General features: G+C 40.0%; 1 protein-coding gene across 3 annotated transcripts in view; it reads right to left on the reverse strand.

The window, feature by feature from the left end:
* The window catches only part of col18a1 (collagen type XVIII alpha 1 chain), a 195,835-nt gene that overhangs the window by 60,933 nt on the left and 115,182 nt on the right, over positions 1-19,720 (reverse strand). For all 3 annotated transcript variants that reach the window (XM_008110583.3, XM_062967049.1, XM_008110565.3), the window contains one exon: positions 4,752-5,296. In XM_008110583.3, coding sequence (XP_008108790.1) covers positions 4,752-5,296 — 545 coding nt within the window. The remainder of the gene's footprint in view (positions 1-4,751; positions 5,297-19,720) is intronic.

Below are 19,720 nucleotides of genomic sequence, written 5' to 3' on the forward strand. Positions count from 1 at the left end.
CTAATCAAGAAGATTAATTACAACATTCACACTGGCCTCCAACAGACAAGAATTCTTCCTCCCACCCTGGACTTTCCACAGATATATAAACCTCCCTTGCTTAGTTTTCCAATATACCTCACAACCTCTGAAGATGCCTGCCATAGATGTGGGTGAAACGTCAGGAGAGAATGCTTCTGGAACATGGTCATAAAGCCCGGAGATGCATAACAACCCAGTGTTTAGATTATGTTGAGTGTAGCTTGAGTTATACATTTTATTTGTTTATAGGCTGGGGTTCTTGATGCCTACACTTATTCTGTGTGATTAAAGATGAGAGCAATGCCCTTTCACCGCCAGCAATGTTCTCTAATTGAGGATTCATCCTCCACACATCCAGAAAGGGGAAACTGTTACATGAATTATGCTGTCGTGTTTCACACTTCCTGGGAAGACCACAATTAGGCAAGAGAATCAAAGACAAATAAATGTAATGTGCGTTTTACTATGGAGTAAACAACAAAACCACTGAACCAAATCACACCCAATTTGGCCACAAAAGACATAATCATCCAAAATATGTCTTTCAAACAAAAAAATCCTAGAAAGATAAAGTCCAAATTAGAGGACGAGGAAAAGCCGTTTTTCCCCCGGCTGCTAATTAGAAGGGCAGGCTCCGCCCACTTCGTCTCCTAGCAATGCACTCGGCCACAATGGCAGCCAGGTCCTCTTCACTCAGGCCTCTTCCACACTGCCTATAAAATATAAATTATCTGATTTGAACTGGATTATATAGCAGTGTAGTCTCAAGGCCCTTTCACACACCTATATAACCCAGAATGCCAAGGCAGGATAATCCACAGTATCTGCTTTGAACTGGATTATATTTAGTCCACACTGCCATATAATCTAGTTCAGTGTGGATTTTATACAGTTGTGTAGAACGGGCCTCATATAATCCAGTTCTAAGCAGATGATATAAGATTATAAATATAATATATAATAATTACTATGGTATAATAATACAGAACAATATAATCTCTAAAATCAGGACAGTAACTAAAGAGCAACATTCTGAAAACAGGGAAATTCCAGAAAGGAAACAACCAGAGCCAGCTAACACCTCCCAACAAAGGATTCCCCCTGGCAGGAAGCAGCCTGGCTTTGAAGCTGCAAGGCCATTAAATGCTAATCAAGGTAACTAACTGCAGCATTCATACTTGCCGCACCAAGACTATTCATTGCTATTCAACCTGGCCAACCAAGGATTCCACAAGGTCGAAAGCGGCTAGGCTTACAAGCAGCAAGGCTATTCAGTGCTGTTCAACCTGGCCAACCAAGATTTCCCCTAGATAGAAAACCCGCAGGCTTTGAAGCCATGAGGCTATTCCATCCCATTCAACATGCCCAAGGAAGGATGCCCCTATATAGAAAGCGGCCAGGTGGCTTTGAAGCAGCGAGGCTATTCAGTGCAATCCAAGTTGGCCAAAAAACCATTCCCCTAGAATGCAAGTACCCAGCCTCCCAAGCAGAAAGCCTATTTCATTGTATTCCAGCTCACCAAACAAAGATTCGCATAAGAAGAAAACAGCCAGGCTTGGAGGCTGCAAGGCTATTCACTACTATTCCACCTGGCCAACAAATGATTCCCATAAGCCATAGCAATGCGTGGCCAGGCACAGCTAGTTTTATATAGATTTAAAAACTGGAGCTTTCAAACTTTCAAATGGTATCTACTGCAATTTCAAGAAACAATTTGGGGTAAAGAGAGAGGAAAATAAATTTGAACAGAACATTCTAAAAGGTTTCGGTTTACACCCAATCCACAATACTAAAAATAACAGATGAGCCACGTAGTAAACATTCTGGGTCTCAGCTGAACACTAAAACAAATCATTGCTGCCTTTTAAAACTACACAGGAAGATCTGTCTGCACTCAAAGGGGTGAGGCAATGCATTTATATTTTCTATCCCAACCCAGTGGCAAGGCATTTATGATGACTCTAATCCTCTTCTTGACCTAAAGACAAAACCACTTTCATACTTTAATTATGTGGAATGTTTCCCCATCTGGAGCTTGATTTAGTATTTATGGGCAGGTTTCCTAGGACAGAATAACGAGATGTGCTTTAATCAGCTTGTTCTGTAGACTGCGCAAAGTAAAGTTTCTTGCCAATTCTGTTCTTTTAATCAAAGTGGAGTTGTCCATATTTCAAAGCCATACTTGGAGACATTTTGACCCTCTTACATTTTTCATTGTCTCTCTTAGACCCTATTTTGTTCCACCAACTTCTGTAACACAATTCATCATCGTTTATTACTAAAATTAAACTTTCCCTCTTGTTTGTATATTAGCAGAATCCTAAAGAATCCATCTACTGCATGTATTACAGATAAATATCTGTTGCCGAGTGGGTAGTAAAATTCGCCCCAAGGAGGTCAGCATTCAAAAGAAGCTTTTATCACTTTTTAAAATCAATCTTGGGTAGAAATGCCCTGTGCTTGGTCTGCAGACATCAGCTCTGGAGAATTCCTGCCTCCCTTCACCCCCCAAGAAGGAAGAATGCAGCCATGGATTTGATCTCAGTGTGGAGGCCCAGGATAAATCACAGGGGTCACTAGACTGACAAATTAAGCCAGTGTCTGGAAATGAAGTTGCTGATGAAAAATGTTAATTATTTCTACTACTTTTTTTTCACTCTGGCTGATACAGTAGAATGATTATTCAGAGTAATTTTAAAAGCCTTTCAAAAGGCTACCGAAATAATTATCTTCTGCAAAAAATAGAGAAGCCTCTATAGATGATGAATCATAAGAGAAACTAGTACTGTCACATAGATTTACTGGTATTAATTACATGCAGATATCCTTCTAATGGTGATTGATTACATCTTTTAAAGTAAAACCTTTCAAAATATCCTTAGTGGACATGTGCATGTGTAACCAGAATATTGAGAGCAAAACAGTGAATGGAGGAAAGTTCTACAACTACTAACATCCTAATCCAGACAAACCAACCTACATTCTGCAGCAGAAACACCCAAGAACTCTGTTCTGTGATGTTGCTGACCACAGTCTGCCTGGGGTTGCTAAGAATGAGGAACACATCAGCTGTTCACTGCATGCCACACAAACTCAACTATATATAATAATAATGCATGCTAAATTTGACCTATATATCAGGAAACGTAAGCAAAATAAAAGTTTTCTATTAAGATCAAAACAGCACCTTTAAGACAGACACATTTCTTGCAGCATGAACTTTTGCGGATTAGAATTTGCATGGGTGAATCTAATGAACTGTACTATAATCCATGAAATGTCATGCGATAATAAATCTCTTCATCTTAGAGGTACCACACAACGCTTGGCTGTTTTGCTGCAGCAGAGGAACATAGATATCACTTTGCAAAATTCCTATTTAGGACAAAGGGTCCTTTCTCCGTCAGCTTCAGCTGCTCATCTGTACAAATTAAGAGAACGAGCAAGTAAACTGATGCTCTATATGAGCACTGGTTAATTGCTCACATAGAGATCAGTGAGTGATCCCAGCAGCCCATTGCTCAAGGAAGCTCCAATAGGTTCACAGTCATCTATGAGTCACTGAGAGAGGTGACTCATAATTCCTGCATTTCTGAATTGTCCATGCTAGGCTTCCTTTCTCAGAAGTGAACAACTGATATGTTAATGGAAAACAAGAGGCTGAGACTGCCCAAGTACAAAGCTGAGGAGATAAGGACCTATGGGCAGGCCAGAGCAGCCATACACAGGTAAAACATCCTATTATCTATTTTTTTAATTGTACAAAAACCAACTTATTTCAGGGTTTTTTCTTTCTTCCTTCTCTTCTTTTTCCTTCCTTCTTTTGCCCACTGGATAAATGGGTCAATTTATGACAATAATCTTGCTGGAAACAACACCAGAGACAACTGAAAGTTTCCATGTTAGTGAAGCAATGCATTTGCTTTGAATTTTAGTCCTAACTGTGTTGGGGCTATCCAAGGTCCTGAATTTTATCTCTCCTCTTATACTTCCCCAAATTATGTTCAGCATCTTGGGAAACTAAAGTTTAGTGAAGACTAAAACTCAAGAGTGTTGGGATTCATCCTGGACTACTTCAAGTCTAAATGTAGACAGATAGATGATAGAGTTAGATTGAGGAAATCCTTTCCCCGTTTCCAAAGCATGCCTAGATGGGATTCACCATTGTTTCCTGCTTCGCATCCTATTTAGGTCAGCCCACCCTTTGATGTTCCTAGAAATGTAATCTCTCCTAGGGCTTTGACGTAACTTCCCCAATTTGGTCCTTTGGAATGTTTATGGCTCTAGAGAAGAAGCGACCAGACCCACGAGGCTGACCGCCATTCCAGCTTCCTGCTTTGTTCCAGAGAGGACGCACCTCTGTCCTCTATTAGTCAAGATGTAGTTATCTATAGAGCTTTGTTATTTTAATCTGTCTATGTGTATTAGATCAGGATAGGCTAGCTAGATAGATCCTAACCTTTTCTATCCTTCAATGGATTTCTTTTTACCTCAATAAATGCTTTTAAACTTTAAAGCTAACTTTGCATCCCTTTTGCCTTCCTGATGATGCAGAGGCCTTCCAAACTCACACCTGCAAGTCTCATGCTGCTGCAATTCTTTACTCTGCTATTTTAATGGGAATTTACCTCATAAAGAGGGTGATTAGAGCTTAACGGCTCTTCCATTCCCAACAAAGAGCACCTTCACCAACTACCACTGAAGAGTATCTTGATGTTAGCTGTGCTCACCTGGTATTTATCATGATCAGCTCCTCCAGCTTGTGCCACAAAAAGCCCTGAGCCATCTTCCAGTTCCATCTCATCAGGTGATCGTTCAAAATGGACCCGCTCAAATTCCTCACAGTCCACATAAAGAACCACTTCTTCATCTTCCACACTGATGGCGAAGCGTGTCCAACGATTGACCATTGAGGGCACTAGAAACGTGGCAGCGGCATAGGAGTTCTGAGATCCAGGCTCTGTGTAGTAGAAGATGATCTGTTGCTTCCCATCTTTCACCTCTGATAACTTCACACCAACATAGATGATTGATTGTGAGGAATCTGTTATGGCAAAAAGCACTCCTGGTTTCTCTGTTGTGGGCTGGACATGGAACAAGAGTGAGAAGTCTCTGTAAAAAGGGCTGGGAAGATGGTAGCGTGCCACTTGCCCTGTGTTAGCATCCTGTCCAAACACATAGCCGGGGCTGTTGTCTGGGCCATATACTTTGGTTATTTGTTCTGGTGGTGGATCCCCAATCAACTCTATGAGGCCAACTTCTGTGCTGAGGTTTTCTGTTGAGAAAGAAAAAGAGCACCTCAGAAACAAGAAAAGCAGCTCTGTATAACATGGAGTAGACCCACTCATACATGGGAATCGCCTAATAATTTCAAAATGAGAAAAGCGTAGCCCAAAGCTGTCTATAAATGAAGAAAACAACTGACCTATGAAATTATTTCACAGCTCACTACATTTTTTACTCATCAACACAGATACCAACTTCTCAATTTTTTTGAAGACGCATGTTTGTACTACATATGTTATTGTTTAGCTAAGATTGCATATAGTCCATATTCAATGCTGCTAAATCTTCTGTTTCAAGAGGAAATAGATCAGATGCAACAAAGAGCAATTAAGTTTCAGGGCCAATAAGCAACACACCTCAAAAAAGGGAATTAACACTGTGATTAAGTGGCTTGGTGGTACCATAATTCTGCAATTTATAAGTTTTCTGCAATTTGTATGTTATGAGAAATAAATAAACGGCTATGCACCCATTCTGTAGCCACGTTTTTAAGATGTTCTGCTACAAAAAGATTGGGGGGGGGGGGTGTACAAGGTTTTGAGATTTTGATTCCAAAGTTCCCCAATATGAACATGCAAATACGTTCTACATGGTATGGTATAAACCCTATGAGTCCTTGTTAGAAGAGATTCATTAATTCATTGGGATTTTCACAAAAATTGATTCACCATTCAATAACTGATTCAGGTGGGCTGCTTCACTTGAGAATAATCAACAGGATTTCAGCCTATATGCCCAATTGACATGAAAGATTATACAAGCAATAAGGCTCAGGTATATGAGCCCATAACATACTACCATTTCTTTTTATGTAGGGCTGCATTTTTGTGACCTTCACCCTTCCAGACTCCTTACACCAGTGGTTCTCAACCTGGGGCCTTCAACTCCCAGAAATCTTAACATCTGGGAAACTGGTTGGAATTTCTGGGAGTTTTAGGCCAAAAACATTTGGGGGCCCCAGGTTGAGAACCACTGCTTTGTTTTGTTCTGTGTGAAAAAAAGTCATTCTATCTGAGTGGCTTTCACAAGATGAATCAATTTGCCAATGTAATCATTAGAGACATAAGTACTCACATTACTAGTTCCATAATAATTATAGCTTTTTGGTTTTTTAAAGTTCAAATTCAGAATGAAACCTCCATGAATTATATTTTTAAATGTTTGAGTATTGATATCTAATTTGTCATGCTATTTGGACTCTCCAGGCAGAAAATTAGGCTAATCTGGTTAAAGTAACAAAACAACTGAGATGCAATCGTTTCGCTGGCTTAATGTAGTTACGCTGAAGACTGCCTTGCCTTTAAAATAAAATCAAATTCTAAGCCTTATAATTAAATGGCTTAACTACATTATAACTAATTAAATTTGAAAATAATATAATCAACATGCTGGAATACAACACTGGCAGAAATGCAAACTTTCCACCCAGGAGTATATCAGTATACAAAGATTGCATAGTGACAAATATATACTAGGATAAAGACACAACAGCAAATTGCTAGTGTTAATGACCTCTCACGCAATCCATTTTCATACATCTAGACAAATGTGTATAAGTTTGTAGCCTTAATAAAAATTTCTCTGGTGTGCTCTGACCATTTTGGAAAGGGGCGAGGAAAGAAAAACAAGTGGCAAAGGGCAGATTTCATTGTTTGAAATATCACTAGGCTTTCTCTCAGTATAGTTTTTTTTGTATTTTTCACACACACACCCAGTTCTAAATCAGCCTGCCAATAAGACTAGTTGCCAATGCTTTTGGCACTCATATCATAAAGTACAATGGACCCATTAGGACAGCTGGATGCCCGGTTTTACAGTTATGGAAAACAATTTAACACTCATTATTTCTTTGAAAATGAATGGTTTCTTCCATTATAGGATGGTGTAGGAGGGGAATGAAGGAATCTAAACATTTCAGTGAAGGCTACCAGCTGTCACTAAACTGGGTTGAAAGATATGATCTTGTCAAATAAAATGGGAAATAAAATACTGAATAAGGTACTGCATGGTAGAGTTTCAAAGTCCACATTCACAATTCCCTTTTCCATTTCTGGTCCACCTGTGAGCAAGCCTGAGAAGCTGATTTATACTCAATCTACTGGTCCATCTAACTCCTTATTGTTTACAGTAATAAGCAGAGGTTCCCCAGAAAATGGGGGTGGGGGTGGAGAGTTGAACCTAGGAAAGACAAATGCTCTGGCATTTGTGGTCCTTGTCCTAACTTCTGGGAGGCCGGGGAGAGCAAATCAAGCCTGAACATTCCTTAGAAGTCAAGATGACTAAGCTGAGATTGTATGTTGACCATATCATGAGAAGACTTGACTATTTAGATAAGACAATAATGCTTAGTAAGGTAGAAGACAGCAAGAAAAGAGGAAGACCAAATTCCAGATTGATAGTTTCCATCAAGGAGGCCATGACCCCCAGTCTGCAAGACTTGAGCTGTGCTGTTGATAACAAGGTGACTTGGAGGTCTTTCATTCATAGGCTCATCATAAGTCAAGTCTATCTGATGACAGTTTAAAACATCAAATTCTCAGACAATCTTCCAAAGGAACCCTGTGTACAATACATTATAGAATCTAGTTCTGCCCTGAGAAATTGGTTGAATGCTCCCTGATCCTTTCTCACCAAGAGTTGTCTTTTTGACAGTTCAGAGGAACCTTCTCCAATAATCTCTGAAGGGACTCCTCTTTCACATCCTCTTACCCTCCCCACCTACATCCTTGGCTACTTGAGCTTCAGTTTGTCAACTGTGTTATCAAAAGCAAACGTTCAAAATCCTCCCTTAGACTGCACTGTTCCATGGGGATAATATTTTGCTGATTCCCAAGACTTGTACAGAATATGGCATCTGTTGTTTTCTGGCAGTGGCTAAGGAGTAGGACTAATTCACACAAATACTGTAACTAGATCAGTGCTATTTCAGTCTCTTTTGGTTGGGAGTGTGGAGAGTTCTTCATGAAGAACAACTGGAAATCCCTATGGCAAGTCTCTTGTGGCTCTGTCACAGACCATATTGGACAACTTGCTGTGAGAACATGAACCCAGCATGTCCTGCTTCCTTTTCCATGCTTGTCTCAAGAGAACTGAGGCTCTTCCATACATTAAGAAAATAATAAAAGGGGGAGGGGAGTTCACACAGACACTTTCAAAGAGCTTCAAACTCAAGGAGATAACATTCCTGATAGTCAGATGGCTGGTTTATTTCAATATATACTTCTTTAAGGAATTATAAAAAACAAAGTAGATGAAGTTAGGCAAGTGAAACAAAAATAACCATAGTGTTTGGTCAGCCACATCCATATTTCACTGATTCATAACACAGAGATTTGCATGACACTCTTCAAAATATTTCTTCTAACATACAACTTAATTTAGGCCAGATCAGTGTTTAACCACTCACCTGTCCCCCTGTAGTGGACTATATTTGTATTCCTCCAGGAGGAGAGGATGAGAATTTCTGTCCAACTGGGGGGAAAGAGGTTTAATTATACGTTTCTCATTGGTTCACAACCCCAAACTTTGAGAATGGTATATCTTCTCTATCATCCTTGTTGAGAAAAGATCTTTGGGGAGGGAGGTCTCAAGCTTATGTTTTTAGTGCCACTACATGACCAGAAATTGACAATTGAGGTCCTCCAGTTGTTTAGTAAATGTATCTCCCATAATTTCTCACGACTGGCTATGCTGGCTAGGACTGTTGAGAGATACAGGGCATAGTTGCCAGCCATAAAGAAGAGGCAAAATAGATGAGACTGCACAGGAGAAGGGCTGAAACACCAGATCCTGTCTGATCTTGGATGCGAAGCAGAGTCAATCCTATTTAGTACTTGGATGGGAGACCACTAATGAATGCCAGCTGCTGTAGGCTATATTTCTGATGAATAAATTAACAAAAGCACCTCTTAGTATTTTTTGCCGAAGATAGCCCTATGAAATCCATAAAATCACCACTAGTTGACAACATGAAGGTAAACGAACACATAAATAGATTTACAGATGTAGGGGCCAGCAAGATCTTTAAACTACTTCAAAATTGTTTTTAGTCCTTCGTGGAAATAATTGTATCATTTATATATTTGTTGCGTTTCTTCTAGTTATTTCAAAGTATTGTACGTGCCTTGTCTCATCTTTGCTTTATTCTCACAATAGCCTGTGAGTCTTAGAGTGTGACTAGAACACAGTGAATTTCATGGCTCGGTGATAACCTGAGCCTAGATCTATCAAGTCCCACTCTATATTCTGCACTCCACCTTAACAGCCTTCTAGCACCTAGATATGAAATGTGGATAAAAAAGGGTTGTGTGATTTGAATATGGGAAGAGTAACAGGATCAATTCCTTTCCTGCATCCATTCAAACATTCTTGAATATAGTCAGAATGCCTGAATAAAAATCTGTGCAATGTGTGATTGATTGCATTAGTCCAGCATTAATGTATAGATTTGCAGGCATGAGTCTTCGGCCTCTTCACTGCAAATATCTATGTGCCCTAGCAAACAACACTGACATCTCAAACCATCACAACCCTTACACACTTCATGGCATTTCTGTGTGAGTGGTTCTCAACCTGTGGGTCCCCAAATGTTTTGGCCTTCAGCTCCCAGAAATCCTGACAGCTGGTAAAGTGGATGGGATTTCTGAGAGCTGTAGGCCAAAACACCTGGGAACCAACAGGTTGAGAACCACTGGTTTAAACTCCAGGAAGCATTTATCCTATTGAAGCAACCAGCTGTGTTTGTGAATGAGACCTGTAGCTAACACATAGACCTTGGCTAATGTAAACTGAAGTTCTATTATTTATTTAGATATTTATTTATTTATTTATTTATTTATTTATTTATATCCAACCTTTACTGAGTTTATTATATCCCACCTTTCCCGCAAATTGAAATTTAAAATGGGGCTCACTTTTTAATGGGCTTATTTGTGAAATAAGGTAGAGCTCATTATAGGACATGCTATTTTTAATAGCAAGAAAGTACTGCATACTTCGAGCACAAAGCCAAGCAAATGTAGAAGAGCACTAAATGCAATGAGCAGACAGAAGAATGTGAATCACATGTTTCAATTTCTTAACCACAGCTACATTCTCATGCAGCCACCAGCCATCTCTCATCCTGAAATGAATACTTTTCATTACACCACTTTCACTGGTGGCCGAAGACTTATCAACTCAAAAAGATGACAAAATCACAACAGCCATACTTCACTAGTCTGAAGAAGCATGTTGCCATGGCAAGAGGATACACAAATATCATGGCAGCACAGATGCATACGATATATTATTTCAGATACAATAGAAAAATATAAGACCCGTTAGAGCCAGGTTAGACATACATAATGCAGCCCACAGGTGCAAGCAGCAATCCAACTCTGTTTTTATGGATCCTGAAATCCTCACCAGGCCCCCAAACCATTCAACAGTTGCAAAAAAAATTGTCAGAACGATTTTAGGGTAACTTGTCACAAAACCATTCAAACCCCGCCCGACACATGCCAAAATAGCTCCATTCCTCCCATAAACACTCTAGAACTTTATACTATCCTCAAATTCTTCAGTTGACAAATTCTTCAGTGATGTTAAATCAGTCCCTGTCACCATTCTGAGAGGGAAAAATAGAGGAAACCTGACATATATGGGCTTGTTGTGGTGAAAGGGACATGGGGGTGGGATGGGGGACTAGCCCTGGTCCTTACTCATTGCCCACCCCTGCTGTACAGAAAGAGTGGTGAACATAAGACCCTTCAGATGTGGTTGGACTACACCTCCCAGCATCCTTCACAATTAACATCTCTGGTTGGGACTAGTGGGAGTTTCAATCCAATACTGGCATAAGTTCTCCACCCCTGCTTTAGAAGAAGATAATGCCATGAATACCATATACTGTTAAAAAATTACACAGAAAACAATACTTCTTAGAAAAAAACATGAACTTCTGGTTGACCACTATAGTATTCACTGATGGGGTTTTTACTGAAGCTCATCCATATTGAAGATTTTGAAGATTACCCCAAAACATTCCTGAGACTTGCAAATATGTTTTTTATAGACCTCAGGACTTCAAATAACTGTTAAGGAAAGGGGACTGCAAGGCAGAAGTTGAACTATCTTTCAACTTCAGAATAGCCACATGACAGCTCCACAAGCTATAGTCCAGAAAAGAAACTTTTCCAAACTCTGTCCAAAGCAATAAATGCATTGCATTCTACTTCAGGAGCAGGTGGCTTGAAGGCAGAACACATTCTGAGGGCTGGAAAAGAATTCAGAGTTTCCAGGCCCATGTACATTGTTTCTTGGCAAGCAATTCATGAAGCATGGTTATACACTGTTCTCCCTGCCTTAATCCTGAATTCAGTAGAACTGCAAAATGAACAGACTGTTTGTGATACTATACAGTTGTAAAGAACAGAAAAGGAAGATTGACTGTCCTCCTTCAAGCCTATATACTCCATATGATGTAAGTGACATCTACACTGTAGCATCTATGCAGTTTTGACATTTTAACTGCCATGGCTCCATGCCATGATATCTTGGGACTTGTAGTTTGGTGAGGCAACAGCACTTTTTGGCAGAATAGATGAAGAGTTGGCTAAATACCTTGTAGAACTGCAACTCCCATGATTACATAACATTGAGCCATGGTGTCAAACTGCATTAATTCTACTGTGTAGATTCGCCCTTAGTATCTCCTTAGCAATGAAAGCTTTTGGCTACAATTGGATACATGGCTGTATGTACACTCCACATTGGAATAAGAAGCAATACTGTACCTAATGAGATTTACATCTGAGTAAACATCACACAGTATTGCACAAAAGAGAGGTTTCAGAACTTGAAGTTAAGGAGGCTGGAAGTGATTACATTAAATCCAAACCCCCAGTGACCGACTCTCATAGGCTCCTCTTAGTACTCTAAACTCCCTCCCTTTACTCCATGGGAAAGTCTCTTAGAGTGCTATTCCACGCCTCCCAATTTAATTGTACATTTTTACATTTTGAGTGGAAATGGAAATAATTAGAAATGAAAGGACATTGAGTTTCTCTCAAGGCATGGTGAACTTTTCTTATCCGTGAATTACTCTCTTACCAGCCACAGAAGAACATCTGGCCATGTGCACGCTGACCCTCACAAGTAAATTCTTGGGTTTTTGGCATTGTTCTTCATCGCCTCTCAATCACCCACACAGTCGGTGAGATTTTTTCCTAACACATGTCAGATCTTCACATTGGAGCCAGCTAGCACAAATAAACTTCCTCTCTCTAAGAAAATGTTTAACTCAAAATGTTGTTCATAAAAGTCTTCCTTTTCAGGTTTATAAACTCAACATTAAATATTTGTTTAAATGTAAAAAAATAAAATAAAAATGGTCACAATTAAAAGATAACCAGTGTGAACAGGCAAAAGAGTAAGGAGGTAAATATATCAAAAAGGGCAAAAATGTAAAACAATGGGTTTAGATCTGAAATGCTCAAATCTACTGTTCTGCAATATGATGGTGTAGGCAGGAATGCAGGACTGAAATCAGCAACTCTAGGTCATGGAGACCTTTTCATATCCAGTGTCAAAACAAAAAAAGAGCCATGGGGGGGGGGGGGGGGGGAGAAGACCTGTTAAGTGTCAAAGGAGGACTCTGGGAGACAAAAGTTCAAATAGCTGCCCAATGGTGCAAACCCATTGGATAACCTTGGGCAAGTCACTCTCTCACTTCCTTAGAGAAAGGCAATGGCAAACATCGTTTGAATAAATCTTGCCAAAGAAATCCCTAAGATAGTTGGCATTAATCAAAGATGACTTGAAGGTACAGGAAAAACATCAAAATTAAATCAAATAGAATCATAGAAGTAAAAACATGATGCTTTTTTACAAAGTACTTAGATACAAACCCAGGAACATAATTGGTTTCTCATACTGGTCAAGTATCCTTAGGCAACTACAGGAAAGAAATATTACCCTGCAGAGAGAGATAGCTTTAATCAAAATCACACAAAGACTTGCAGGGAAAATATCATTCTATCACTGCAACTTCCATTACTGTGGGACAACTATCTTAACAGAGTTTTCATATTTATTTATTTATTTGTTTGTTTGTTTGTTTGTTTGTGCCTTTATTTATTTAAAGGAAATGGCATTGTGCTTTTAGCATCCTTCTCACATTTTGGGAGAAAATGCAATTGTACAAGAATATGGTTTGCACAGTATGAAGGAGAATCGTGGGATAAGGTGTGGAGTTGTCACAGATGAAGAAACAAGACTCACCACTGTAACAGAAACGCTTGGAAACCTTTGAGAGAAACATTAACTACAGTAACTAAGTTCACTCACTCATGAGAAACCAATCTTATCCACTTATGAGCATTTGCATTTTAATTCACTTACAAGCAAGCTACATAACCTTCAAAAATACATTAGCAACACAAACCTAAAGTACATTCGGTCAGTAAAAATCAGTCATACAGTGTGCATTTCATTGAAATGTTGACAGAAACGGGCAAAAAACTGAAAACAAGGGGGAAAACATGAGAAGCAAAAAGGGAGACAATTTGACTATTTCTTCTGCACAAGAAGAAACAAACGTTTAATGCTTTCAACTCTATAAGATGTTGTCTTTTGGCCTTTGCAGATGTTATGTTCAGACCTATAGGAAACTCAAAACTATACAGAAGAGTAGCTTTTGAGATAATACATAAAATGCACTGCCCACAATCTTTCACTCCCACGCTCAAGTGAGTAACATAAAGGGAGGCTGTCAGACCTACAGCCCACAGGAAATAGCAGAGGAACACCCCACATGGCTCCCTGCTCCTCTCTGACCCGGGCCAGTGCTTACACTGTGAACAAAGATAACCCTGTGTCTGTTCTGACTCACAGACTGCCACCAGCAAGATTAATGGCCCCTAAAGGATGAGCAGTCAAAGCTGATTACCAGATGCTTTCTCCATTCCTCTTTATATACAGCAAGTTGTAAAAAGTTCCCAGCACCGATCTCCAGTAACAATGGCCAGCTAAAACCCTTACAGTATAGGATCAAGGGATAACATCAATGGCTATTCTGAGTTTTAAACTGTGAGAACACTGGTCTATCCAACCAGCATTTGGCTACCACTCTACTTGTTGTTAGTAGCTCCCTAGGATGTCAGAAAAAGGCACTTCCCAGTCTATTTCCCTAAGAACCTTTTTACTGTAAAGTCCTGTAATTCCACTCAGAAACTTCCTTGTTCCAAATATCCAATTCCCAGCTCCAGGCAACACTCAATCATTCAGACCTGAGTAAGTGATGACTAAACACTCAGCAGTTGCTTCAATGTGTTCACTTTATAGTTGGGACTAGCCATTGGATTTTGTCTTTCAAAGCCTATCTTCATATATTTTATTGACTGATTAAAGTCTATGCCTTTCCACTTAAAGAGGCAATTTACAAAAAATATATATAAAACAGCCCCTATTGTGTACAACATCAAAAAGGAAAACAGCAATCCAAGTGAGCAGATGAGGTGGCTAATCTGAAAAGGTGATTCATGTGTCATAGAATCATAGAGTTGGAAGAGACCCCATGGGCCATCCAGTCCAACCCCCTGCCAAGAAGCAGGATATCGCACTCAAAGCACCCCTGACAGATAGCCATCCAGCCTCTGCTTAAAAGCCGCCAAAGGAGACTCCACCACATTCTGGGGCAGAGAGTTCCACTGCTGAATAGCTCTCATGTTTAGGTAGTTCTTCCTAATGTTCAGGTGGAATCTCCTTTCCTGTAGTTTGAAGCCGTTGTTCCGCGTCCTAGTCTCCAAGGCAGCAGAAAACAAGCTTGCTCCCTATGGCTTCCCCTCACATATTTATACATGGCCATCATGTCTCCTCTCAGCCTTCTCTTCTGCAGACTAAACATGTTCAGCTCTTTCAGCTGCTCGCTCGTAGGGCTTGTTCTCCAGACTCTTGATCATTTTAATCGCCCTCCTCTGGACACTTTCCAGCTTGTCAACATCTCCCTTGAATTGTGATGACCAAAATTGGACAGAGTGTGATTTCAGGTGTGATCTGATCAAGGCAGAATAGAGGGGTAGCATGACTTCCCTGGATCTAGACACTATACTCAAAATCCCATTGCCCTTTTTAGCCGCCGCATCACATGGCTGGCTCATGTTTAACTTTTTGTCCACAAGAACTCCAAGATCTTTTTCACACGTACTGCTATAGAGCCAGGCATCCCCCATTCTGTATCTTTGCATTTCATTTTTTCTGCCTAAGTGGAGTATCTTGCATTTGTCTCTGTTAAACTTCATTTTGTTAGTTTGGGACCATCTCTCACATCTGTTAAGATTGTTTTGAATTCTGCTCCTATCTTCTGGAATATTGGCTATCTGTAAACTTGACCACACCTAAATATATCAAAGGAGAAAACCCAATGAGTATGTCTGGAGAAAGTTCTGCGCACAGACCACATTATAGGAAATGTTATAAATGTTGATGGGATGATGGGGCAATAATGCTGCCCCAAGTGGCAATCCAACCAGATAATAGGTTGAATCAGAACACGCTAAAGACTAGTAGAAATACCATGCTAAAAGAGAGAGATTCTAGCTGCCATTATCACAGAAATAAGTTGCCTTCATGTCCAGGAATACAGCCCATCATTTTGTCTGCCAATCTGTTCTGGCAGAACAACCTCAAATTACCCTCCACTCATTGACTGCCCCACAATGTCCATCAATCTTTGCTCTTTTGTACTGGAGCAGAAGTCTCGGAGTTCCACATGCTTCTTTTCCACAGTAATTCAAAGTATTACTTCCAACTTTATTCCAAAGTTCTGAGACCTATAACTGAAAAAAGACTTAAACATCCAAGTCTCCTGGGAGTATGCATTTTTTTAAATGGAACAACTTTTCCCTTTTGACCCTCAAGGCAGCAAAGGCCAATGTCCTCTCCCATCCTTAAAAACCCACTCCCTGCTTGGACTACACCTTTCTCTCTCTTCTCTGTTTTTCAAACCACTTGCAAGGCAGCCAAGTGTTATGAGAAAATGTGAAGAGGGAAAGCCAAGCAATGAACAGGGAGTTTCCTTGGAATGCATCCAATTCCATATAATATACCCTGTGTCAGCTTCCATTAAAGGCTCTATACATGGTGGCTGAAACAACACTTGTGTGAAGTTTATGAGGACTGAGGTTTTCACATGTAATACAAGGCTGTGTAAATAAGAGTCCCTCCCTGGAAAAAAAAATGCCTGAGAGATAAGTAGCATAGCGGAGCAATAGCAATTACATTTACAAGCCTCTTACCGCTTACACATATCTAAACACAGTCTGCTCATTTAAGTAGTTCAATGGAATTGGTTCCCAGAGAGAAAGAAGAGGGGCAAGCAGGCAGGTGAAAACCACCACTATGCCATTTGGATGCCAGAGGCAGTGAAGTAAGTGGTGCTATCCACTCAAGTGAAGATAGTGTCCAAATCCAACTTTATTATGTTGCCGCATAAGGGTAAAGATCCCACAAATACCTTCTTTGCATGCCTTGCAATAGAAAAAGATGGGGGCTACAACAGCAACCCTTTAAAAAGTAGGAGTTTGCTAACTTTTCTAGATATCCCAAAACTATTGCCTTTGGTGATTTATCCTCTTTTCTTGATAGTAGAACTAATTCTATCATCCCAGCTGCGCTTTCCCTTCTCTCCATAGAGCCATCCCTATTATTAATTCCCCTGCAGGGAGGATTTTTAGAGAAGCTGTGGCCAGGTGAATATTTGTATCTTTCCTCCAAGTGGATTGGCCCTTTTCTGCCCATAGGGCTGCCTGCCATCAAATGCCCTACCAAGTTGATCCTAATTATATTACTGAATTAGGTTATTAACATTAGCCATTAATATAATGTGTAGTAGATTTATTAATGTTATTGAAGGACTAATGTATTTTCCCTTTGCTTGTAATCCACCTGAAAAGGACTTCTATCCTGAAAAGAAGAATCTAACTCCTTGTGATAAATAATGAATAAGTATAGCTCCTCTATATGGATGGAATTGGCTCACCTACTTCACTATGCCCATACAGACTCTTTATGGCTGTGGGCCTATTTAATATGGGCAGAGTACAGGGCTTCTTCAATGTATTTATGCAGAGGTTTGGTGGGCTACTATGAGCCAAGTAGCACACTACATAGCTAATGGGAAGAAAACTGTACCTAGCGATGAGAAGATACTCTGTAGCCTAAAGGAAAAGTTTACACTACTCACGTCTTTGGAAAACATCATAAGCATCATAAAGAAATCTTAAACCAGTGGTTCCCAACCTGTGGGTCCCCAGATGTTTTGGCCTTCAATTCCCAGAAATCCTAACAGCTGGTAAACTGGCTGGGATTTCTGGGAGTTGTAGGCCAAAACACCTGGGGACCCACATGTTTAGAACCACTGTCTTGGACAAACATCATCCCCTGCCAGCACGGTACCACAAGTCATCAAGAAGATTCAGTCCAAAACTGAAAATAACATTATTCTGTTGTTTGTTGCTTCTGCATGTGTAAAATTAACAACCCAAGCAGATGGCACTGAACAGGATGGTTTAATTTGTTAAAGGAATGTGCATGTGTTTGGTGACTGTGGTGTGAGAGAGAAGAACAAGAACGTTGGGTTCATCAGATAAACATGCTGCACTTTATGAAACAGACTGCACGAACTGGATTCATGTCCAGGCCCAACCAATATGATCATATCCCCCCTCCTCTCTCTTTCTTTCTCTCTCTCTCTCTCTCTCTCTCATTAGGATTGCTGACTACAATAAAGTACTATATGATGTCCTTTTGACAGCTGTAAAAATTACAAGGCATGAATGCCAGCAAGTTTGGGACATGATGCAAATGGTTTGCCCTGAACCGATGCCATTAAAAGAAAAAGAGAATGTAACAGATGTTTCTGATTATGAAGCTGAGGAAAAACTCTTGCTCCTTTAAGGATGTTATGTGTTTCTAAAATATTGTTCTATCCATCTCCATGATAGTATGATGAAACGGAGAGCATAAAGTACTAGTAACTAGTACAGTAGAGTCTCACTTATCCAACACTTGCTTATCCAACGTTCTGGATTATCCAACGCATTTTTGTAGTCAATGTTTTCAATACATTGTGATATTTTGGTGCTAAGTTCATAAATACAGTAATTGCTACATAGCATTACTGCATATTGAACTACTCTTTCTGTAAAATTTGTTGTTAAACATGATGTTTTGGTGCTTAATTTGTAAAATCATAACCTAATTTGATGTTTAATAGGCTTTTCCTTAATCCCTCCTTATTGTCCAACATATTCGCTTATCCAACGTTCTGCTGGCCCGTTTGTGTTGGATAAGTGAGACTCTACTGTATTCTTTTTGGATATACTGTAGCCTTACAATGTGGATTCGACTTACTCAAAGTCAACTCTGGGACCACTCTAGCACCCTCCGCACAATTGTTGTTTGTTGTTATGGTGGTGTGCCTTCTGGTCATAGCGACCCTATCATGCAGTTTTTCTGGAGCAGAGTATATTGACTCACCCAAGGTCACTCTGAGGGTTTCTATGGCTGAAGCATGGATTCAACCCTGCTCTCCAGAGATGTAGTCAATTGCTCAAACCAATGCATCACACAGGCTTGCCTAACGTTTCAACATGTTTCCCCATAAACTTTGCCCAAATTGCCATCAAATTGTTTGCTAAGTGTATTTTTGATAATATATTACTTTCAAGATAAAAGGATTCAGGATGAAGCCGGATTAAACTTTTAAAGGGTCTCCTGTCTCAGGAAAAGGGAGGTGAAAACTCAACAGGAAAAAAATTCCTGAGGCACTCCTGACCTGGGACCTTCTCACACAGCACAGTTACAGTGATTCTGTTTTGACTGGTATGGCTGCATCCTATGGTCTTCCAGGATTTGTAGTTTGTCCAGCTGGGAACTGTAAATGGCCCTCTCTAAATTGGAGATGTGAGGATTCCACAGAAGGGAACCCAAGTAGAATCATGGTACTAAGAACAAAGATGGATTGAGAGTAGTCTGTGATCTCTCTTGCTAGATCTGTGGATGATTTCCAAAAGCATCTGGCTTGCATTTGTTGAACAACAGTTACTATTCAAAACCTGCCCCTTGCCTTTTTAATTAGGTTGTCAGGAAAGTACAAATACTGTACAAATATTGTCTCTATGCATTTCCAAAACTGAGAGAAAATAAGATGTCACCACTTCCAGCTAGCCACAGAGATCTGTTTAAGCTCTTGGCCATGGCAGGCATCCTTTTGGACATCAACAGAGGTACTTGCACATCTAGACAGATGGTTGGGAGATCAGCCTCCTCTTCTTCTTGGTCATGCAGGTACCTCTGACCATGGCATGAATGCCATGTGTGGCCATGCTCCTTGTTGGCTTGCCACTTCTGATGTGGGCTCAACTACCCTAAA

This window comes from Anolis carolinensis, chromosome 1 (assembly GCF_035594765.1).
Source record: "Anolis carolinensis isolate JA03-04 chromosome 1, rAnoCar3.1.pri, whole genome shotgun sequence".
Lineage (NCBI taxonomy): Eukaryota > Metazoa > Chordata > Lepidosauria > Squamata > Dactyloidae > Anolis > Anolis carolinensis.